This window comes from Hemitrygon akajei, chromosome 6 (assembly GCF_048418815.1).
Source record: "Hemitrygon akajei chromosome 6, sHemAka1.3, whole genome shotgun sequence".
NCBI lineage: Eukaryota > Metazoa > Chordata > Chondrichthyes > Myliobatiformes > Dasyatidae > Hemitrygon > Hemitrygon akajei.
In genome coordinates, this window is record NC_133129.1 from 133275648 (window position 1) to 133301258 (window position 25611).

The window sequence follows — 25611 nt, forward strand, 5'->3', positions numbered from 1 at the left end:
TCATCTTTATCTCCTGCCTCTAGAACTTTTCTCCTTGCTAAGGGCAGGTCTACCACCTCTCCCTTACTCTCTTTCACTTTACTACTCTTCGTTTTACCACCCTCTAAACCGTCGTGGTACAGGGTCGGTAAAAACGTCTCGGCCAAATCGATACTGGCCAGATTTAAACTGCTCTCGTTCTCAGCTGCCTTTCTCGACATGCTGCAAGTAACCGCGCATGCGGGATAGATCTTGGACGCTAGGGGTGGGGCTGCAACGCTCACCGGCCGGCTCGTCAGCGTCATTGCTGACCAAACCCTACCACCGGCTAAATCATTACCCAGAAGGACGTCCGCGTCAGTTCTCAGGAATTCTGATCGCACCCCCACTTCAACTGGTCCAGAGACTAGCTCACAATTCATAATGACCCTATGCAAGGGCACCATTTCCGTCCCTTTGCCTATTCCTTTCACAGCTACCATTCCCGTCTTGCGACCAAAATCTAGTACCTTACTGCTGATCAATGATAGTTCAGCCCCCGTGTCTCTCCAGATCTGTACTGGAACTGGGGTACCTCCCTCCCTCACAGACACGGTTCCGTTTGACATACAAGTCTCAGACCCTTCTCGTACTCTGTCTACCCGGGGCTCTCTTGTTGATTTACTGATTACCACGGCACATCCAATAGGGACTGCTGCTTTCCCTTTTCCTGTCTCTTTCTTCAGAGCAAAGCACCTAGATGCAATATGCCCCCCTTTTCCACAATTAAAACAGGTCAAGCCCGGAAATCTCTGGCCGTCTTGCCTTTCCCCCTCAATCTTACCACGAGCTCCCGGCGGGACCTCTGCCTCAGCCGGTGGGCTTTCTCGATCGTTCCCACGGTCTCTCTGGGAACTTTTATTCGAGGAAAACTTTGTCTTGTGGGTTAGAGCATATTCATCTGCGAACCTAGCAAATTCTGAGCTGGACTTATTCGGCTTCTCATTCAAATACATCCGGATATCCTCTGAAACACAACCTTTAAATTCCTCAATCAGAATTAACTCCCTGAGACGCCAATAATCCTCTTCCACTATCTCTGCTGTGCACCAACGGTCCAAGAGCACACCCTTCTCATAGGCAAACTCAGTATACGTCTGATTCCACCCTTTCTTTAAATTCCTGAACTTTTGTCTATACGCTTCAGGTACTAACTCATAACTCCGGAGAATGGCCGCCTTTACTTTGTCATAACTCTCCTCCTCTTCCTCCTCCATGGACAATGCCGTATATGCCCGCTGTGCCTTCCCTTTTAACACACTTTGTAACAACACCACCCACTGATCTCTGGGCCACTTCTGCTTCACTGCCACCTTTTCAAAAAGCAAGAAATAACTATCAACATCCGTCTCCTTGAACGGAGGTACTAACCTCAACTCCCGACTAACATTAAACCGCTCCTCTCGGTCTGACCCCTGAACTCGTTGCTCTTGCCTTAACTTCTCCATCTCCAAGTCATGTTTCCTCTGTTTCTCTGCCTCCCTCTCCTTCTTGGCCCTTTCCTTCTCTTTTTCAGCTGCCTCCAGCTGTTTTAACTGAATTTCGTGCTCGCTTTGTTTCTCAGCTCTTTCCTGCTCCCGTTTCACCTCTAACTCCTTTAGCTGGAGCGCATGCTCCCTTTCTCTCTCAGCTCTTTCATTCTCCTTCTCAGCTGCTTCCAGCTGCTTTAACTTAATTGCATGTTCCAACCTTAATTTCTCCAACTCTAACTGAGCCGTCCCACTAGCTGGTACCTTTTCAGGGATATTTTCCAATACCTCAGCTGCAAACACATTCTTCCCAATATAATACTGAGTTATTGCCCTTCGCACCTCCCGCTTTTTCATTGACAACCTCACCTCTGCGAGGTTTAACCCCTTCACCAAATTTATCAAATCTGATTTGGTGGCCGCCTCTAGCGCCTCCAGAGTCGGATTTTCTATAAATTCACCCACGTCCATCTTTGCTGGTTTCCCGTCTGGCTACCCGCGTAACCAGATCCAAGTTTGGACTTACAAGCCCGATTCACTGGCCTCCCAAATTGGTGTCAAATCCTGAGATGAGAACCCCAATTGTTACGTACCCCGTAACTGGGTCACTTACCAGCAAAGATAGAGAGGTCTGTTGAAGTCTGATGGTACTATTTTTAACAGTATTTATTGATAAAAATACACAAAAATAATATCAATGCAAACATACAAATAATATACGTTGTCAATACTAAATCTAAAAGCGCGGGTATAATAATAATCAATAAGAAATAGCTCTATCGTTGTCTAGGGGATAACGTATTGTGCGATGGAAATATAAAAGTCACTTTAGTTCATTCCAGCTGCAGCTCTTTGGTTGGAGAGAAAGACGGGTTAAAACTTGCCCATTCCTTTTATGATGTCAATCCTTCGAGAGTCGTTGGGATTTGATTTCCCCGTTGTTAGCTAAAAACCATTCTTCCGTGGTAAAGGCCACCGATTCCGGGGCAAATGGAAACGGACGCACGTGGCCTTCCACTGGTTTTTGCTATTACGGGATCGCTAGCGTTTCTTCTGGTGCATCTGAGGGGCTGTTCCCACAGACCCTCTTTTTATCCTGACTCACAGGGTCTCAGGTGTCAATCAGGTTGGGATGATGCAATCCCTCCACCAACCTCCTCCTCGGTTCATTGCCTGGGGCTTCGATGCATCGTACAGGATGCAATACACAAGTCCGTCTCCAAGAGACAATAGCCGGTATCATTGGGTCCACCTTTCGGAGGCCAGGACACATTCCAAACTCTTTGTGGATTCTGCATGTCTTTCTCTCATTTCCTGGGTCTCCTGAACTGACTTAATAGTGATCTTGCGATTCTCACAAAGAAGGGGGCTACCCCGCACCCTTCGGCCCCTCAGAGCTGTGGCACATTCGTAACATTATCAAATTTCTTAGAAAAGTAAGCTACTGGATGATCAACCTCATCACCCTCATTCCTTTGCATTAATACTGCTCCCACAGCCTCATCACTAGCATCTACAGCTAATGAAAAAGGTTTTTCAAAGTCAGGTGCCTTAAGCACAGGTTGTTGACATATCACTGTTTTCAATTTTTCAAATGCTTCTTGACAAGGCACTGTCCACACAAACTTCACATTCTTCTGCAAAAGGTTAGTTAATGGAAGGGCAACATAAGCAAAATTCTCACAAAATTTTCGATAATATCCTACCATTCCCAAGAATCTTCTGAGAGTCTTTTTCCCCGTTGGAGTGGGAATCTCTAAAATTGCCCGAACTTTTGCCTGAACCGGAGCTACCTTACCTTGACCCACAACATAACCAAGGTAAGTCACAGTGACATGTCCAAATTCACTCTTAGCTAAATTAATAGTTAAGTTAGCTTTTGAAAGCCTTTCAAACAATTTCTCCACCGCAATAATGTGTGCTTCCCAAGTATCATTTCCTGTCACTAAATCATCAATATAAGCATCAGTATCTTTCAATCCCTGAATTACAGAGTTAATCATCCTCTGGAAAGTACCTGGGGCATTCTTCATCCCAAATGGAAGAACATTATATTCATATAACCCAGATGGAGTTACAAATGCAGAAATCTCTCTACCTCTGTCCGTTAATGGAACACACCAATACCCTTTCAATAAATCAATCTTTGTAAGGAACTTTGCTTTTCCAACTTTATCTACACAATCATCTACTCTAGGAATTGGATATGCATCTGTTTTCATTACAGCATTCACCTTCCTATAGTCCGTACAAAACCTAATACTACCATCTGGTTCTGGCACCATAACACAGGGTGAACTCCAATTCGAGTTAGAATGTCTAATAATATTATTCTCTAACATATATTTAATTTCTTTCTCAGCAAGTTCACATTTTTCTATGTTCATCCTATATGGGTGTTGTTTAATAGGTTTGGCATCTCCAACATCTACATCATGTGAAGCTATAGTAGTCCTCCTCGGAACATTTGGAAACAAATCCTTATATTTAAAAATTAATTCCTTCATCTGTTGCTTCTGCTCTGGCTGTAAATGTGCTAATTTCTCATCAATATTTTCCAGAATGGTTGAATTTGGTAACCTAACAGAAACAATGTTGGACTTAGAATGAAATTCAGATGAATCATCTATCATGTTCCTCATTAAATCAAACTCATTCTCACTAACCACAACAGTCACAGTATCAGATTGTTTCCCAAAATATGGTTTTATCATATTTATATGGCAAAGTTGTGTTGACCTTCTACGATCTGGAGTTTTTATCACGTAATCCACATCATTGATTTTAGACACAATTTCATAAGGACCATGAAATCTAGCTTGTAAAGGATTCGTTTGCACTGGAAAAAGAACCAACACTTTATCTCCAGGCTTAAACATCCTCATCCTAGCTTCTTTATCATACCAAGTTTTCATTTTCTCCTGAGCCAATTTTAAATTTTCCTTGGCTAAGCTACAAGCTTTATGTAACCTGTCCTTAAATTTCAAAACATAGTCCAACAAATTAGTGTGTATTTCCTTACTAATCCACTGTTCTTTTAATAAAGCTAAAGATCCTCTAACTCTATGCCCAAATACAAGTTCAAATGGACTAAAACCTAAAGATTCTTGTACCGATTCCCTTACTGCAAATAAAAGTAAGTTTATACCCTCATCCCAATCACTTTCATTTTCCACACAATATGTCCTAATCATATTCTTGAGGGTAGAATGAAACCTCTCCAAGGCACCTTGCGATTCTGGATGGTATGCAGACAAAGTGATTTGCTTAGCTCCCAATTTATAAACTATCTGTTGAAACAATCCAGACATAAAATTACTGCCTTGATCAGTTTGTATTTCCTTAGGTAATCCAAAATAAGTAAAGAATTTTATAAGGGCCTTTGTCACAGTTTTAGCTGTTATATTCCTAAGTGGTACTGCCTCTGGAAACCTAGACGAAGTACACATGATAGTCAACAAATACTGATAACCAGTTTTTGTCTTTGGTAATGGACCAACACAATCTACAATAACTTTAGAAAATGGTTCACCAAATGCTGGAATAGGTTGTAATGGAGCCACTGGTGTAACTTGATTTGGTTTACCCACAATTTGACAAGAATGGCACGTTTTACAAAACATCGCCACATCTTTTCTTAGACCAGGCCAGTAAAAATGTTTTAAAATCTTGCCCACAGTTTTCCTTACCCCTTGATGTCCACCTAAAGGCACACTATGAGCTAAAGTCAAAATCTCATTTCGATAAACTTTAGGGACAACTACCTGGTAAACAATATTCCATTCCTCACTTGCAGGAATTGTAGGTGATCTCCACTTCCTCATCAACACTCACTTTTCCAAGTAATATCCTACTGGCACCTTCTCAATTTCACTATCTAGTAGAGCTTGTTCCCTTAATTTTATAATTTCAGGGTCCCTATTCTGCTCTGTTATCATCTCCTTCCGAGACAGAGATAAATCTTCATAGTCAGACTTACTCCAAGAATCTTGTTGAAACAACGAAGGTAAGAAAGTCTCTGACACATCCTCAAAACTCAAATCCTGAGTTAAACAGACATGAGTAACAACCTCATTCTGCACATCAATCTTTTTAGCCATAGCTCTAGTCACAACACAGGAAGAATCTGTGTTAGAATTCATCTCTGGTTCCTCCGACTCCATTGTCAAATGCACTTCAGGAAAAACTTGTCCACCTGCAAAGTCATTACCTAACAATAAAGAAATACCCTTCACAGGTAAGCTGTGCTGTAATCTTACTTTAACAAATCCTGTAACTAACCCTGACTTTAAATTTACTTTATGCAAATGTACAAGCATAAAATCACTCCCAACACCTCTTATATAATTTACCTCACCAGTATCAGACTCTTCATTAAACTTCAATACACTGTCTAACATCAGTGATTGAGAAGCTCCAGTATCCCTAAGGATTTTTATTGGCACCAGAGTAGATCCTTCTTTCAAGGATACAAACCCTTCAGTTATAAAATGATCATATCCCTTTTTAACTTGGTCAGACTCTAACAAAATCTCATTTGTGTTTATCAAACCCTGTAATTTTACAGGTGCCTCAGTATGTTGCACACAAGCATCTGGAACTGCTTCCTTCTCTTTCTTTTTCAATCTGAAACAGTTAGCTATTACATGGCCAGGTTTCTTACAATAGTTACAAATAGGACCAAACTGTCTTTCCTTCACAGGTTTTCCTTCCTCCTTACCTTTCTCATTAACTTCTGATTTATTTTCTGATTTACCTTGAGTCTCCGTGTTATTTTTCCTCTTAAAAATTCTGCCCTGAGGAAATTTATTCTTATGGATTAAAACATACTCATCAGCTAATCTAGCAGAGTCCTGCAATGTATCAGTATCCCTCTCATTTAAGTAGGTCCTTACTTCAACAGGAATGCTTCTTTTAAATTCCTCCATTAAAATCAGCTCTTTCAATGTATTATAGTCCTCATTTACATTTTTAGAAGAAACCCATCTCTCAAAACACACAGCTTTATCATAGGCAAATTCCACATAAGTTTTTTCCACAGACTTCTTCAAACTTCCAAATCTTTCTCTATACGCTTCTGGGACTAATTTGTATGCTTTTAAAATATGCTTTTTCACAATATCATAATCAAGTGCTTGCGCAGCAGTTAAAGCTGTATAAACTTGTTGTGCTTTGCCTTTAATTACACTCTGTAACAACACTGACCATTTATCTTTCGGCCACTCTGAAATCTGAGCAATAGTTTCAAAATGTTGTAAATCTCTTTCCACTTCTGTTTCACTAAATGGTGGGACCAATTTAATTTCTTGACTAGCAACAAATGGTTTTCTAGAACCAGAAGACTGATTCCCAGACCTTAATTCCGTCATTGCATATTCAAAATCCCTTTTTTTCTGATCAGCTTCTAACCTGCAACGCTCCAATTCTGCTTTACTTTGTTCCAACTTCATTTGTTCGATTTGCAACGGCATCTCCAGATTACTTATTGGAAACGACTCTAAAATCGATTCATCAAAATCACCCAAATCCACATAGTGTGACGCGATTTTTCTCTGTATTAGAGCCTTTGATGTAGACTTCAAAACACCTTTAAGTTGCAATCTACTAGCTATCTCAGACACCTCAGTTTTTTTTGCCTTCGCTAACAACTCCGCATCTGGCGAAGCCAGAAACTCATCAATATTCATTGTTGCTGAATACCACTCACAAGCCAATCAAACAAAAGAATCAAGTATTCCCCGTTTCCAAAACACCGATTCAAAATTTAACAAGCATTTAAACTCAAATGATCCAATCCTGGACGAGCCCCCATATTTATGTTACAGACTCAGCAACAATAAATATATGAGTGAGGCAGGGGTTTTTATAAAAAATAACACGTTTATTAAACACTGAAAACAAACCCCCCAAAAGTAAACAAACCACTCACGTAACCGGAAATCAGCTGCTGTGTGGCAGCTTAAACAGTTCTTAAAGCGATGTTGTAAAAACAGTTCTTCAAAGTAGTATTGCAAAAGTTCAAAATGCTCACAGTCCATTTAAGGAGAGACTTTTTAAGACGATTTAAGTTCTCTTTCACGTCGTGTTGCTTTGGTTCCCAAATCGAACTTTTCCCACAAAGAATTTACGTAGATGGACAAATGGAACGGCTTAAAGGCACTGACCTTTCCTTTACAGAACTGTTCCCAATCCTTTCTGCTATTTCACAGGGATTAACACGAGAACAGTCAACGAATTCCTTCCGAATGAGGATCAAACAAGGTCAAACCTGTTTCACCATAGAAATCGATTCTCCTCGATCTTTTAACTCCCGAACTCCGATCTTCACTCTCCAGTGATTCTCAACTAGCAGTATTATAAAGAAACAGCTGGCAATGACCTTTTAAACTTTAGGCATTAGATAAAACTTCATCTTTCAACTAAACTGCGTCTTAACATTAAATCACGCAGTGGCATGAAGTCAACATGGCAAATCCAGCCACGAACTGCCCCTCCTCACAGGGAGGGGTCCTCCTTTTATACCCTGTAAAAAAAAACCTGTCACATGACCTCTACTGGCAGGAAAATGACATCACTCCACCATCACAAGACCATTACCTCAAGTCCAGTATAGCTTCAACCCCAGTCACGTGACAAGGGTACGTAACAATATATATAAAATAAAAGTACTTTGAACTTTGAATTTGTGGTTCATGGTTTTGTGGCTCAATACTGTACTGATTCAGCCCTTTTATTAAGACTAAATGTGATATTTGCAGAAATAATTTCTATTGCTATGTCTTTCATACATTTATAAATGCAATAGTAGAAATGCAACTTTTTGTATGTCTCTTTTTGCAGGGACTACTTTGGAGAACGGATTGCCTTATATTTTGCCTGGCTTGGCTGGTACAACACCATGTTGCTCCCTGCTGCTCTAACTGGAGTACTTGTCTTTCTATATGGATTTATATCTTTTGAAAACAATCAAGTGAGGTATGGTATTACTTCTGTCTTCCAGATACTGGGTAGATGAATTGCTAGTATTTCAAATCATAATAATTTTTAATAGAGATTTTGTACCGACTGTTGATGATCACCAGCTCAATCACAGCTGTACAGACATGAGGCTAAATGACCCGAGTAAAATATATAAATATTCTCACTGTAATAATTACAATAGATGCAGAAGCAGTGAGCACCTGTAGTATTGAGTGCAAAAGTGTAAATGCCAAAATCAGAATTAGGAAAATAAGAGTTAGATTTAGGGTTTTGTATCTTTGGTATCGACCTGGAAGAAATGGCTGAAGCCAGGAACAGATCTATCAGGAGGTTCCTGTTTTGGAGTCATTCACTCAGTGTACTGAATCTCTACTGTGATGATGAAGCCACACTCAGGTTGGAGGAACAACACCTTATATTCTGTCTGGGTAGCCTCCAATCTGATGGTACGAACATCAATTTCTTGAACTTCTGGTAATGGCACCCTTCCCCTCCCACCACTCCTTCACCATTCCCCATCCACTTTTCCCTCTCTCACCTTATCTCCTTGCCTGCCCATTGCCTCCCTCTGGTGTTCCTCCCCCTTTTCTTTCTTCCATGGCCTTCTGTCCTCTCCTGTTAAATTCTCCCTTCTCCAGCCCTGTATCTCTTTCACCAATCAACTTCCCAGCTCTTTACTTCATCCTTCCCCCTCCCAGTTTTACCTATCACCTTGTGTTTCTCCCTCCCTCTTCCCCATCTTTTAACTCTACTCTGCATCTTTTTTCTCCAGTCCTGCTAAACTGCCTTGACCCAAAATGTCAACTGTACTCTTTTCCATAGATACTGCCTGGCCTGCTGTGTTCCTCCAGCATTTTGTGTGTGTTGCTTAAACATCATATAAGTCCTGACAAGAATTTTTTCTCATTTCTCTTAGACAGATGAATTTCATTCAAACATGCAATAAATTGTTTAAGGACAGAACCCCTTCTAAGCCAACAAACATATAAGGTGTATAAGATGATGAGAGGCATTGATCGTGTGGATAGTCAGAGGCTTTTTCCCAGGGCTGAGATGGCTAGCATGAGAAGGTGCAGTTTTAAGGTGCTTGGAAGTGGGTACAGAGGAGATGTCAGGGTTAAGTTTTTTACGCAGAGTGGTGGAATGGGCTGCCAGTGACGGTGGTGGAGGCGGATACGACAGGGTCTTTTAAGAGTCTCTTGGACAGGTATACGGAGCTCAGAAAAATAGAGGGCTATGCGTAACCCTAGGTAATTTCTCGGCTAAGGATATGTTCGGCACATCTTTGTGGGCCAAAGGGCCTGTATTGTGCTGTAGGTTTTCTATGTAACATCACTAATATATAAATAGTCCTGTGTACATCACATTCACCTTGCTGTTAAATACTAAAACTCTTTTTTAAAAAAACAAACCCAGAAGTAAAATTAATTACCTTGCTTACAATTTCCATCATTTCTTGAGTTCTTTAAGATTGGCTTTTGTAACCAAGCCTCCATTACAATGAAAGCCTACCAATGGATGTCATCTGATCAAAGGACCACACTCCAGTCCTGATTCCTGAACATATTCCCTATCACTGAGTGCTTTTCCATGTTGAACAATGATCTTTGAAACTTCAAAATTTGCAGCACCTAAGTTGGAACTGAGTGAAATAAATGCCATCAAAATATTTGACTGCATTTTTTTGTTGCCAATTTCTTGAGAAAATTTGTATTTGTTTTGTTCTTGCTCACTTTTATCACAAAGCCATTTATGAAAAGTATCATAATTCTGCTTTATGGAGGAAGTCCTGCACACTACTGTTTCACAAAACCCTTTTTAATCATGCCAAATCTTTCACCCTCCACTCTTGAAAATCTCTGCCACTTCTCCCATGATTTGAATGTTTTTGTTTCTTTGGTGGTGTATCTCACATTCTGATCAAGCTGAAAAGTGTAACCACATTTTAAAAATATCACTGCTTGATTTGGCAGTAAAGATAATCACTATCTTTATTATTATGAATAGGATTTAAAAAATTGAGGGGAAGTACTGCATGCAGTGTGGTAACAACATTTTTGCACATGCATGCCATAGATTCACTACTATTGTCCAAAACTTTAACTGATCTCCATTTAGCTTTGATTTGTACATAGTAGTGGACAAGTTCTCTTCTCAGTAAATGCAGAACCTAAATAGGGAACAGAATCATTACAAGGGATATCAATGCTACCCCAGGCTTGGAAGTACCACTATTTGTGCTTCTGCTGAAACTGCACTAGCTCTAAGTATCAATACAGTCTTACTCTATCTTGATCTATGGTAGGGTGTTGATATTGGTCCTGGGTCTACAATAAAGCCTTCTTGAAATGCAACATCTCCACTGATTGCTGGAATCTCTGCACAATGACCTTTCTAAACGGAGAAATAGCAATTGAGATGGCACTGAGAGGTGCAAATCCATCCAGCAGCAATTCAGAGAAGAGATGTGTAAGTGGCTGAGGGAGCATGCCACTTCTGAAACTGTTCAGTCTGGGAACTCCTGTCCCAAATATGAAAAAGTCTGCAGTTCCAACACTGGCCTAAACTACTTTAGAATCAATAGCCCTGTGACGACTATAGAAATTTTATTGAAGAATTATCTAGAAAACAAACAGAAAATGCTGCAAGCACTCAGCAAGTCAGGTTACATCTGTGGAAAGAAAGGCAGAGTTAATGTTGCAGGTTTGAGACCCTTCATCAGAATTAGGAAACAGGATCCAAACAGTCCTTCTAGCGAAAGCTATGCATCATTTGCACTTCTTTCGATATGGTGTATTTTTTTCCAGTGTTCACGATAGAGAAACCAAACACACATAAGCTGATCATTTGTTGAATATCTGTATTTAGTCTATAGAAACCGACCTCCTCTTCTGGTTGTCTGTCACTTTAGTTCATTAATCCACTCACTTTTCTAGCTACCTTGCTCTGTTACAATGAGACCCAACACAGCAACTCAACTTCCATTAGGACTCTACACTGAACTTTCCAACCTTAGATTACCCCTCCATCTGCAGATTCACTAGTTTATTTTTTAAAAATACACTTACATCTATTTCATCTGTCTTATTGATTATTTCATCCACTATTGTTTGGTAATATTTATTTTGACTCGGTCGGAATAGCTATTGGTTATCCTATTATCTATTGTCTGTGCATAGGAGAGGCAGATTTCATAAGCTGCTTTTCATCACCTGCTAAATTTGGTTCAATTTTTCAAATATAACTAATAAAACAACACAATTCAAAATTATTGAATTACAATTATTGGAAGGAATGTTGAATACCTGGTGAACGAGTAGTCATTGGGGTATTGCAAGTTTGTGGCTTTGCAGCACGGTTTGGTCGGAGCCAATGCTTTTTTTCTGCTGGTGGGGGGGGGGAGGATTTTTGCTTTGCTGTTGCTTACATGCAGAAGGGAGGGGAGCTGGGGGGGGGACTTTGGGGTTTTAACATTTAACCATCATTCATTCTTTGGAGGCACTCGTCTGTTTTCGTGGATGGTTGTGAAGTAAAAGCTTTTTAGGAAGTATATTGTATACATTTCTCTGACATTAAATGTACCTTTGAAACCTCTGAAACAATGGATAGAGGTGTAGAAAGCAGATCAGCATTTTTGATGAGGAATTCCAAAGCTGAAGGTTGGATTATGAGTACTACTCAAATGGATGCAGTACCAATAGAAAGAGTTTTCTTTGAGTCAACAATGAACCTGTTACATATATTACAGTTAAGATTATACAGACTAATATGCGGCTAAGTATGTTTTTAAATGTTGTTACTGTTACATAAGAATTTTCCACTCAGGATCTATAAAGTATTTATAATAATAATAATAATAATTATTATTAATTGTAATAATGAAGAAAATGCAGAAAATACCAAGCTTGATCATGCATTATCTGGGGAAAGAGAAACAGAGTTAATTTTTCAGGTCAAATACCCTTTGCCAGAGCTGACAATTAAAGAAAGCAAGTTAGGTTTAATTTGAGGAGAGAGTGTGGAAGGATAGGTAGAAGGAAGGATCTTTGATAGAGTGAGGGCAGAGTTGTTGTGGTGATTAGCTATTAATGAAGCCATCTGATTGGTGGGCTAATGAGAGCATGCAGAGGGAATATGGGCAAAGGAACACATAAAAACGATGGAAAACAGAGCTATGGAAAACAGCTATAGAAAACACTCAGCAGTTAGATAATGCTAGTGAAAACATGTATCTAGTGGTGAAAACTGATGGTGGCAGAAATTTTGAGGGAAGATCCTTTGAATATGCAGGCTGGAGGGGAGGAAAGTGAGGAGTAGGTGAATGTTATCCTTCCTCTGTCTGGGAAGAGATTGGTTGAGACCTGAGGTCAGGAAATATGGCCAAGGCCTCTGTTAGCAATAGGAGTGGTCAAACTATGTTTCAAGAAAAAGGAAGAAATCTCCGAGGCAAATGTTTGGAAAGACTCGACGTTGATGCGGGTTAATTAACTCATTTTCTCCCTCCATAAATGCAGCTTGGCCTGCTGTGTTCATATATTATTTTTTAAATGTCCTATTTCCAGCATCTGTATTTTTTTTAACCTTTATTCACAGGTTTAATTGGTTGTCTTTTCTTTCCATGAACCAGTAAGGAAATTTGCAGTGCTACTGACATTGTTATGTGCCCACTGTGTGATCAACGTTGTCAATTCTGGAGGCTCAATGAAACCTGTTCCTATGCAAAGGTAATGTATATTTAGGAAGGCAGAGGTGAGATGGAAATGTTTTGATCCCATTCCAGATAAGACAACAAGTAACAACCACTGGCTTTTCACATTGGCACCATTTTGTGCAACAGTCCAATTTTTTTCTTTTAATTTTACATTGCTGTACAGCAAATTGAAATTTGTCTCATTTTGCTTCCTAGACCTCCTCACTAAAATGTTGCTCATATCTATGTTCTCTGCTCTGCTTTATTATTGGCTAAAGCAAGGAATAAATTCATACATCGGGATTGAAAAGCTAAAATGACTTCATGCACTGTGTCATTTGTGAACAGTTCTGTTGACTAATTCTTTAATTCTATTCCTGCAGGTTACACAACTGTTTGACCATGAAGTAACTGTTATTTTTGCAATGATCATGGCAATCTGGGGTATGTATTTTCTTCAGTTCAATGTTACCTTCCACTTATTTGTTGATATAAAAAAGAGATCTGGGTGTTAAATTTGAAGTTAACAGCAATGGAAATCACAAAACATTTGTACCATAAATACCATTTCTTCAACATTCTGAATTCAGTAATCCCTATTGACAGAATAGCAAAATCAAAATCAAGCAAAATCAGTTAACTAGAGTACACCCAAACAGCTGGTTTCTTGTGTGCAAGGGCAAACAATAAGTATAGTAGTCATTACAACTAGACCTAACCTTGCCCTTATCTGCTCATAAATATGTACAGTGTACAGCAGGGTAAATGGTCTGGAGTGGAGACTCAGGCAGATCGTTCTGCACCCTAGGCCAGTAAAATGAAGCCATTTGTAGCATTTCCAAGGGCTACAATAATATAACTTAATGGATTAACCTGATTTCCTGAATTTATGCATCCTACTACTTGTCACTTTAATATTGCAAGTGCTCATTAAACAACATTCAGCCTTATCACATGAAACTTATATTGACTTTTCACTTAATAATGGTCCATTATTATTTACTTATAGAACATCAATAGATTCAGTAAATATTTCTCTCTCAAAACATAGCTACAGTATTTTTGGAGATATGGAAAAGAGCCCGGGCAAAAGCTGTCAGCTCGTGGGATTTGTATCACTGGGATGAAGATGAGGTAAAATGTTCATGTTTTGAATTACAAACATTAGATTTATGTTTTGAGAGTTGTTGTGATTACAATATTGGATTTGCTGGAAGATTAATAATTACAATGCACATTACGAGGGTATTATTAATGCACAAATCATCTTACAATTTTGGGGGATTTATAAGATACAATATGAGTTGTGAATCACCAAGATTTACTGGTCAATGACTTTTAGTTCAATTAAGAAGTCCTAAAACACCTAATTATTGTAAACTTTTTGGATTTGAACAAAATATACCACTAGGTTGCCATAGAAAATAACCTGATAATTAAAATATAAGATACTTTCTTAATGCATATTGTTAATGCAATGACCGTCAATAGCTCTGAAAGCTTGAAATGGCTGTATTTCATTCCTACATTCAGTAAATGGCTGTAAAATGAAAACTAAACATCAATTTAAAAGTTAGTTCTTTTTCTGCCATCTTGATTGTTTTTATGTGTACCTGATGCAAATCTGTCATTCTAACCTGTAATTCCCAGTTCCTTTTGTAATCTTTGAAGAGCCAATTTAATTAATGAAGTAGGTTATTCTGTTGCTAAAATGATTCAATCATTCAAAACAATCATCACTGTTCTCCAATTTAACTCAACGTCCCTGCTTCTATCCATAACTCTTTGATAGTTTTGATTAATGGCAATATATCAATTGTCTTTCTCTCTGAAACAAGATGAACAACCTCCAATCTGATACTCAATCCTAATTGAAAAGGATGCCCTTACACTGATTCCCTTTCAGATATTAATTGACCTTCCTCTTCCCTTTGGGAAGATTTCTGCCTCTGGCTGCCATGGCCATGGCCATTCTAGTTGCCATGTTTCAAAATGGAATTGACTGAGAACCATCATTAACTGTGAGGGTCCTCAATGAAAAATACACTATCAATAACTATTAGGACCAAAGGAACAATTAACAGAGACAAATAAGCTTTACAGTGCATACACTCCCCAACTTTAGGGTAGAGGTTTCTTACTTAACTGTTGGCTTGGTTCTTAGTTAAATTTTATTTTTACTGGGTTATGAAAAAATGGAATCTCAACATGGATTTATTTTATACACCAGGAGGATTTGATTCTTGGGTTAATATACAACCCTACTAACCGACTTAAAGAATATCAACATTCGTACAAACGCACAACGATAGTCATGTTGCTGGCATGTATTCTGGTAAGTAGATATGTCACTATATTAACTAGAAATTGATAATACAAACTACAAAGAAAGGATATTGCAATGGTAAAACTCTGTACAGATAATAATGGTATGCTGTACAGATAGTATATGAACTCTCAGATGTTTTGGGGTAACAAGAGTGCACCTAGATTTAGCTGACACTAAGATGACTGAAAAAAACTTAGCATTTTTATAGGACTGAATAGGATTTGGGTATAAATTGAATCAGTGATTTGGTAATCTGGTCAGATTAGGTGGGTTCTACACTCAGCATCAGAGCCTATTTCTGGGTTGAAATAGTGATCAAGTAAGTAGCTAGATATGAGGGTATGCACTTCAAGGAGGAGGTAGCGTTAATCAGTTGGTTGGAGGGGAGGTTGTGGCCTATGTTGATCAGGGATTAGCTGATTGGACAAAGGGAAAAATATAGTTGGTACTTTGGGGCTGTGGTTTATCAGGAAATTTAGTGGGTAGGGGTTGGTTGTTAGTGTCTATTTATTTGATATTTATGGGTGGTCAGATAAATGGTCAGAGTGTGGGCATACCAGTGTTTCTATGGCAAATATCTTTAAATGAAAAGGAGTTGGGTATACACGTTGAGGGGAATAGAGAGACTTAGGATGAGTGGTGACTAGAGGTCTGAGAGGAGATACTTGGGATACAAAGATCAAAGCTGTGTAATAAGGAGGCACTCAAAGAATAAAAGGTATATTTTGGACCTACCTGAGTGGGATTACAGTCTAGAGCTATATTATGGACACTTAATCATCAAAAGGGTGTCCAATGATGGACAGTTGAAGGAAAATATGAACCAACTTCCTCAGTAATGCTCCAAAAAGAGTATTGCACAGGGAATGACATAATTTGACCCATATTTGATGCTGTAGATGATTAGCCATTCCCCTCAATAATAAGTATACCACTTTGGAAACTATTGGGAGAGGGACGATCTATCAGGGGGAAGGTACGGTGACTGGATCTCTGCCGCTGAGTCTGGCTCTGTGGCTCAGAAATGAAGGTGGATGAAGAGAAGTGTAGTAGTGATTGGGAGTCCACAGGTAAAGGAACAGGCAGGAAATCAGAATCAGGTTTAATATCACTGGTATAGAGTATTGTGTAAAAGTCTTAGACACGTATATCTCGGTAGGGTGCCCAAGATGTTTGCACAGTACTGTATTTGTCGATGTGGAGCGGACAGCAAGTCTGTAAATCCAGCGGGAGCAAAAGATGTTGGGAATGGTGATGGTGGAGTGCCACAGGAGGGGTGTGGTACAGGTGGCAGAGGAGTGCCAGGAGTAGGAGGGGGTTGGCATGGGTGCAGACACACCCAGCTCTCAGACACCAGGCAAGGTCATTTTATTCCAAATAATTGGTTTATTGATCATTACAGAATGTCTCTGGTACTTCCTGTTCCCTCCCCTCTCCCTTCCCCTTTTCCCAACCATCTTTCCCCTCTCCCTGCCTCCTTCCTATTCTCAGTCCACAATAGAGACCCATATCAGAATCAGGTTTATCATCACTCACATATGTCATGATTTTTTTTTGCGGCAGCAGTTCAGTGCAATACGTAAAATTGCCACAGTACTGTGCAAAAGTCTTGGACACTCTGGCTAGATATATAGAGGATGTTTCCTGTGGTGGGAAAGGTTAAGACCAGAGGACACAGCCTCAGAATAGAGGGGACTTTAGAATGAATTTAGAATGGACATGAGGAGGAATTTCTTTAGCCAGACAATGGTGCATTACTGGAATACTTTGTCACATGGCAGCTGTAGAGGCCAAATCTTTATGTATATTCAAGGCAGAGGTTGAAAGATACTTGATTGGTCAGGGCATGAAGGGATACGGGGAGAAGGCAGGGGATTGGAGCAGAGAGGAAAATTGGATCAGCCATGTTGAAACAGTGGAGCAGACTCAATAGGCCAAATGGCCTAATTCTGCTCTTTAATCTTATGTCTTATTTATGCTTTCACCAAGACTAGTTTTGCAGTGTCCTCAATTGCCACTCAATAAGAAAATTCAAATGGCTGGGGCTGCTCAGAATGAAATGGTGCATAATGGCAATAGGTCATATGGGCTAAGTTTGCTTAAAGTCATTTTTGACAGCCTTCTGTACCTCTTTCACTCCAAAGAAGCAACCACTCACCAGCTTGGCTACGATCACATATAGTTATAACTGTAATAAGATTTAAAGGCATTATGTGAAGTAATCACTAAGGGGACACATGCATGGGATTATAAGGCATTGCTCTTAGTTGGATATAAATAGTGTTTGGTATGGTGAATCACTTAGTTTTGACTTTCAGGCAGATGATGATAAGGCATAATAGAGTGGAAAATTGATTACAATAGAGATTTGGGGTTATCTTTAATCATTATCGCTCATTAATTATCACTAGGAAGTCAATATTTGTTGAAAATGCCATTGAGAGTATTAAAAATTACCAAATTGACCTACTGTAGTGTTTCCGGTGAAGGAAATCTAACAGCACCATTATGTGACAGTTCTAACATAGCTAGCATTTTAAAAAAGAGATGAATTACTGCCAAACAAGAGATTTGTGACTTGAAGCCCACAATGCCTCTATTAAAATACCGAAGCATCAGCTCCCTTTGCCTTTCTGCATGGTTTATATTGGCCTTTTACTTAGATTAAGAAGAAGTTTTCAAGGGTTGCTGACATGTGCTGGTCAAGTGGGATCTCAAGTGAATCTAAGATCTATATTTCATACACAAGTACAAGCAGTAATGATGTCCCTTATCATAATCTTACAACTTTTTTCTCCTCATACATTTTCGCTTCCTGTTGCTCCACTTTCACTTCCTGTTCCCACGATTACAAGTAACAAATTTTGACAAAGCACAATCCTCCATGCAGGATGACTTCTGAGTAAAAAAAAGCACAATGTAGTTTCAGTGTTGCTTCTTTGGGAGTTGTTTTCAATCCTGTTCCTGTACTACATGACTGCACTTCAGAAGTACTTGATCAATTCGAAAGCAGTTTGGACACACAGAAATGAATTGAAAATAACTAATATTAATTACTTCTTCAACAACATACTCAAAATACTGCAGGAACTCAACATGACAGGCAATGTTTATGGAGGAGAATGAACAGTCGGTGTTCCGTGTCTCTACACCACCTTCTTTTTCTGGCTTTTGTCCTCTTTCTTTGCCAGTCCTGAAGGGCCTTGGCCTGAGACTTCAACTATTTATCCCCTCCATAGATGCTGCCAGACTTGCTGAGTTCTTCCAGCATTTCAGACTGTAAGACATAGCAGCAGAATTAGGCCATTTGGCCTATCGAGTCTGCTCTGCCATTCCATCATGGCTGATCTATTATCCCTCTCAACCCTTTCTCCTGTATTCTCCTCGTAATCTTTGATGCCCTGACTAATCAAGAATCTATCAACCTCCACTTTGAGTATATCCAGTGATTTGGCATCCACAGCAATCTGTGGCAATGAATTTCTCAGATTCACCATCCTCTGCCTACAGAAGTTCCTCCTCATCTCTGTTCCAAAGAGACATTCCTCTATTCCGAGGCTGTGCCTTCAGGTTCCAGACTCCCCTCCAGAGGAAACATCCTCTCCACATCTACTCTATCTCTGCCTATCAATATTCGATAGGTTTCAATGAGATCCCCTCATTTATTACCAACAAAGCCACCTCATCATCTCTGCCTACTACCTGTCTTTTCAATACAATGTGTATACGTGGATGTTAAACTCCCAACTGTAATCTTCTTTCAGCCATGGCTCAGTGATGCCCAAACGGTCAAACCCGTTAATCTCTAACTGCGCTACAAGATCATCTACCTTATTCCATATATAGCACGCATTCAAATGGGACAGTTCCAGTCCTGAATTCATCACCCTTTTCGACTTTGCCCCCATGTTACACTTCAACTCATCCCACTGACTGAATTTTGACTGTTCTTCCTCATAATATCAGTCACACTGCATTTACTTGTCTACCAACTGCGCCATCCTCAATCCTATCACTCCAGTTCACACTTCTGTGTCAAATTAGTTTAAACCCTCACTGACAGCTCTAGCAAAGTTGCCTGCAAGGATATTGGCTCTCCTTGATTTCAGGTGTAACTCACCCATTTTGTACAGGTCATACCTTCCCCTGAAGAGATTCCAGTGATCCACAAATCTGAAACCCTGCCGCCTGCACCAATTCCTGAGTCTTGCACCAACTCCCTATATACTCTCTTCAAGACCTCATCCCTTTTCTGACCTATGTCATTGGTATCAATATGTACCACGTCTTCCAGCTGTTCATTCTCTCCCTTTAAAATGCTGTGGACCCAATCTGAGACATCCCTGATCCTGGCACCTTGGCAGCAACATACCGTCCACACCTCTTTCATGTCCTCAGAATAATCAGTGCTGATAATCAACACTGGTGCACCTCAAGGATGTGTACTTAGCTCACTGCTCTGTTCTCTCTACACTTTACCTGTATCCCTTCATGCCCTAATCAATCAAGAATCTATCAACCTCTGTCTTAAATATACATAAAGCCTTGGCCTCCAGAGCTGCATGGGACAAAGAATTCCACTGATTCACGATTCTCTGGCTAAAGAAATTCCTCCTCATCTCTGTTCTAAAAAGATGCCCCTCTATTCTGAGGCTGTGTCCTCTGGTTTTAACCTCTCCCACCACAGGAAACATCCTTACCACATCCACTCTATCAAGGCCTTTCACCATTCGATAGGTTTCAATGAAGCCACCTCTCATTCTTCCGAATTCCAGCGACTACAAGCCCTGAACCATCAAATGCTCTTCATATGACAAGCCATTCAATCCTGGAATCATTTTTGTGAACCTCCTTTGAACTCTGTCCAGTTTCAGCACATCCTTCCTAAGATCAGTGGCCCAAAATCGTTCACAATACTCCAAGTGAGGCTTCACTGGTGCTTTATGAATTCTCCACATTACATTCTTGCTTTTCTATTCTAGTCCTTTTGATCTGAATGTTAACATTGCATTAACATGTTCACCACAGACTCAACCTGCAAATTAACTTTTGGGGAATCCTGCACAAGAACTCCCAAGTCTCTTTGTGCCTCAGATTTTTTGGATTTTCTCTCCATTTAGAAAATAGTCAATCCTTTCATTTCTTTTACCAAAATGCATGACCATACACTTTCCAACACTGTATTCCAGGGGTTCCCAATCTGGGGTGCCCGCACACCCAGGGGGTGTGAGATGGAATTTCAGGGGGTGCGACAAAGAGTGGCTTGTGTCCTTGAGTGACGAGTCACGAGTCATCACTCAGCCAGCTGCCAGTGTGCCTTGAGAAGTGATAGTAATGTTTATTTCCAAGCACACTCCAGTCTCCCGCTGCCTGAGTCGAGAGAGACGTAAACTCACTCCAGTCTCCCGCTGCCCGAGTCAGTGTTGAGGATTCTCATCAGTGTTACCTGGGAAGTTACACCTCAGAGTTGAGGAGTCTCATCAATGTTAGCTAGAAGGTTACATCTCAGAGTTAAAAATCATCTCATAATGCCAAAATCTTTATACATCCCGAATCAACCATTGAGTAACAACTTCACGTTAAAACCAAACCCGCAGACAGTAGGTAAATTATTCAATTATAAAATTTTAAAAAGCCGCATTTTGATAAAAAGCAGCTGCAGTCATTCATTTGTATTTGTCTCAATGCATTAAAGAAGTTTTTGAATTTCAAAGGTGTTTTTTCTCTTAAAAGGTTTTTTTCTTGAATCGTTGATAATTTTGAATTGTGTTAGTTGAGGAGGTATCATGGTTAGCACCAAGGACTTTGAATCGTGTGATGGGAGTTCATATCTCCGGTAATCATCGGAAGTAGGTGTGTAAATTCAGTAGAGAGTAGCCTAAAAAGTCACGATGCGTCCCCGTAGCATTTCCACCTGACGATTTATCTTGGCGTAACCGCAGATAACATCGTAATATAATATTTGAAAGCGTATTTCTTGCGATACTTTGCTATAGGCTTGTCTGGTTGAGTAAAGCTGTCATCCCTGACTTAATCAGATAGTTTTTCTCATATTAGCTCATATTTTTCTCTTTATCCTTAACCCTTCATTAACCCTTCATCATGTCAAAAAGAAGGAAATGGAATGATGACTATGTGTGCTTTGGTTTCACTTGCACAACAGGAAATGATGGTTTGCAAAAACCCCAGTGCATTCTTTGTAGCGTTGTGTTTTCCAACTCAAATCTGAAGCCATCCAAGCTTCAAGAGCACTTCAAGAACAAGCATGGCAGAGCTGATGTTGAAGGACATGATGTTGGGTCATTGAAAATCAAAAGAGCTCGTTTTGATTCACAAGGAACTCTTCCAAAATTAGGTTTCATTTCTGTTGAAAAACCACTACTTCTTGCTTCATTCCAAATGGCATATAAAGTGGCCAAATCTAAGAAGCCCCATACAATTGCAGAAGATCTCATCAAGCCACGTGCACTGGAAATGGCAACAATTATCCTGGGCAAAGAAGCAAGAAAAAATTTTGAACAGGTGCCCCTATCAAATAATGTCATTCACAACCAAATCAGTGATTTGAGTGAAGATATTTTGGACCAAGTCATCTCAGATGTCAGAGCTAGCCCTCTTAAAATCTCTATTCAGTTGGATGAGTCAACTGATGTCTCCAGTTGTAGTCAACTCATCACATTAGTGAGGTATGTCAATGATGGTGCTGTGAAGGAAGATCTCCTGCTTTGTAAAGATCTGAACACAAACACAACTGCAAAGGATGTGATGCAGCTGGTGAAAGACTTCTTAGCCAAACATGATTTAGATATCAAAGTCATTGGTTCTGTGTGCACTGGCAGGGCACTTGCAATGCTTGGAAATAAATCTGGCTTTTCTGCATTGATGAAAAAGGAGATTCCAGACTTGCAAGTTACCCATTGTTTTCTTCATTGGCATGCTTTAGCATCAAAAACATTGCCTCCAAATTTGAAGAAAGTCCTTGATACTTGTGTGAAGATCATCAACTGGATCGGGGGCGTGCATTGAACCATCGCATCTTCAAATCATTTTGTGAGGATCTGGGAAGTGAGCGTTCAATTTTGCTTTTCCACACAGAAGTCCTTTGGTTGTTACGAGGACAAGCTTTAACCTGCTTCTCTGAACTGCGGGAAGAAATTAAAGTTTTTCTGGAGGAGCGTGAATGTGATCTGGTTGGGGCAATGGAATCACAGGAATTCGCCCAAATGCTGGCTTACTTAGCTGACATTTTCACTCGTATGAATGACCTGAGTGTTTCTCTTCAAGGAAAAGGGATAAACAAATTGAAGCCTTGTGAAAAGGTGAATGCCTTCAAAGAAAAGTTACGTCTTTGGCATCGAAGGATGGAAAGAGGCAGTCTCTCTAATTTTCCTTCACTAGAAGAGATGGTTGATGATGCTAGATCCATAACTCCTACTGTGCGTCAAGAAATCGTGGCTCATTTGGAAATGTCGTCAGAATCGTTTGATGGATGTTTTGCTGCTGGAGACCTGAAGATTTCAGAAGAATGGATCATGAATCCATATTCCTACAATTTGGAGAAAATGTCAGATGATGAAGAGCTGAAGGAAGATCTTATTGATTTGCGGACAAATTGAGCTCTTGAAATGCAATTTGAAAGCAAGACTTTGGAGGAGTTTTGGTGTGCAGCACTGGATATGTTCCCAAGACTTGGTGGAAAAGCACTCAGTGTCCTCATTCCATTTGGAACAACATACTTGTGTGAATCTGGATTCAGTTCTCTTTTGTCAATCAAGACAAAATTTAAGAATCGCCTGAATCCACAGGCAGACCTGCAGATCGCAATCAGCAAGAAAGTTCCACGTTTTGACAAAATCCTGAATGAGAAGCAGGAGCAAAGAAGTCATTGAATTTTACGTTCACAATTGGGATTGATTTTACTGTTTACAACTTTTTCTGAATAAATTCGAATCTAATCGCTCAATTTATATTTGCATTTTATGCACGGAGTTAAAAGCTTATTTTTTTAAGTTCAGTTTGTTCACCCGCAGTATTGTATGTGGTTCAATAATTAGAAATTAGACTTCTTCATCTTCAAATGTGATATTACTTTTGTAGGGGGTGCGAACATTAATCAAACATTTCCCAGGGGTGTGGGGCATAGAAAAGGTTGGGAACCACTGCTGTATTCCATCTGCTATTTCTTCATTCATTCTCCTAATCTGTTTAAATCATTCTGTAGCCTCTGTACTTCCTCAAAATTACCTGCCCCTCTACCTACCTGCATTCCTCCTGGGAGTGCACAAACAGATTCTTGCACCAGAACGACTGACCCCCAAGCTTAGTCCAGCAGTCTAAGTTGTCACTTCTTCAAAACCTCCATAAAAATGGAATACCAAACTCTAGCAGAAGAGTCTAAGCTTGCATGGTTGACATTAGAACTTCCAGTATAGGGTTAGCATTTCAAGCTGATGACCTTTCATCTGACTATCAAATGAAGGGCAAATCTACTTAACTCTACTTTTCATTCCATAGTTGCAGCCTGAGCTAATGAATATTTCTAGCATTTTGTTTTATTTCAAATCTTACCCCATCCCTTATTTATTTATGCATGCCCCCTTTCTTTCTTTTCTCTCTCTGTCCCTTTCACAATCACTCCTTGCCTGCCTTCCATCTCCCTCTGGTGCTCCCCTCCCCCTTTCTTTCTCCGTAGGCCTCCCATCCCATGATCCTCCCCCTTCTCCAGCTCTGTATCCCTTTTGCCAATCAACATTTGAGCTCTTAGCTTCATCCCTACCCCTCCTGCCTTCTCCTATCATTTTGGATTTCCCCCTCTCCCCTCTCTCTCCCATTTACAAATCTCTTACTATCTCTTCTTTCAGTTAGTCCTGATGAAGGGTCTTGACCTGAAACGTCGACTGTACTTCTTCCTATAGATACTGCTTGACCTTCTGTGTTCCACCAGCATTTTGTGTGTGTTGCTTGAATTTCCAGCATCTGCAGATTTCCTCGTGTTTGTGTTTCAAATCTGTAGTATTTTTGCTATTGGATTACTCATTGCGCTTTTTGTGATCCTTATTGATACGTTATACTTGCCTGCCTACCATGTTATCCACATTACATTACTTCTCCTTAACTACGTATATGTATAATTGCTCAGTCTGATTTTCTTGCTGTTTTACAGATTACAGTAATCATTGGCATTGCTCTTGGAATTGTGATATTTCGGGTTATTGTTGCTGTCCTGTTCACAAAATCTTCATCAGAGTTTCTGAGTGATCATGCCTATACAGCTGCTGTGGCTGTTGGTGCTTTGTTGCATTTCCTTACAATTCTCATCATGACTAAGGTATGAGATTGGCAGTCTTCTTTTTTCTTATCAGGATTCCATTTTATTTTTATTGTAATAGCAAGAGTTTATTGTATATAATTTACAAAACCTTTATGCACGCCTGTGATACATACTGAGGTACATGGATAAGACCTAAGTTTAGTGAATAAATAGAGCAAATGACTAACATTCTCCCTTTGCTCCCAAATTCATAAGGGAAATTTATTGGATAAGTTCAAAATTATGAGAGATTTTAATAAAACAATCCCACTGTTCAATGAGCTACATGCATTTTAAATACTAGTGAACATACATTTAAAATTACAACTGGAAAGTTAAAGAAAATGTTTTGAATCTTTTACGTGTGTCCTTGGCACATGGAACACCCTAATAGAAGGACAAGAAAAAAATAGAAATTGATCTTTAAATAAAGGAGAGGAAAAAGAGATAGGGGAATGGATGGAAAAATAAATTAATAACAAACAAAATTAGCATCTTAAAGGCAAATCCTACTCTGGCTACTATCCTTTTGTAAAATATGTCACTTCATTGTCAAATAATTGCTGACGTTTTTGTGTTACAGATTAATCGCAAACTTGCGAAGAAGTTATGTGATTTAGGTATGTATGCCTCTAATCTGGGTTATAGGAAAAGGCACCTTCTTATGTGTATTAAAAGCATTTTGAAAATGTTTTGAGGAGTTTATACCTTTTTCAGATGGAGATCACATTGGGAGACTGGACTTGGCACCACTTGTTATGATTGGTCTTCAGCAGGGATGTAATTTTCCCCACTGTATTTTGTAGTGGTAATG

General features: G+C 39.6%; 1 protein-coding gene across 4 annotated transcripts in view; it reads left to right on the forward strand.

Annotated features, from left to right (window-relative positions):
* The window catches only part of LOC140729489 (anoctamin-9-like), a 128133-nt gene that overhangs the window by 46761 nt on the left and 55761 nt on the right, over positions 1–25611 (forward strand). For all 4 annotated transcript variants that reach the window (XM_073049271.1, XM_073049274.1, XM_073049273.1 and 1 more), the window contains 7 exons: positions 8328–8462; positions 13096–13192; positions 13542–13602; positions 14210–14292; positions 15389–15493; positions 24651–24815; positions 25381–25417. In XM_073049271.1, the coding sequence (XP_072905372.1) occupies positions 8328–8462; positions 13096–13192; positions 13542–13602; positions 14210–14292; positions 15389–15493; positions 24651–24815; positions 25381–25417 (683 nt within the window). The remainder of the gene's footprint in view (positions 1–8327; positions 8463–13095; positions 13193–13541; positions 13603–14209; positions 14293–15388; positions 15494–24650; positions 24816–25380; positions 25418–25611) is intronic.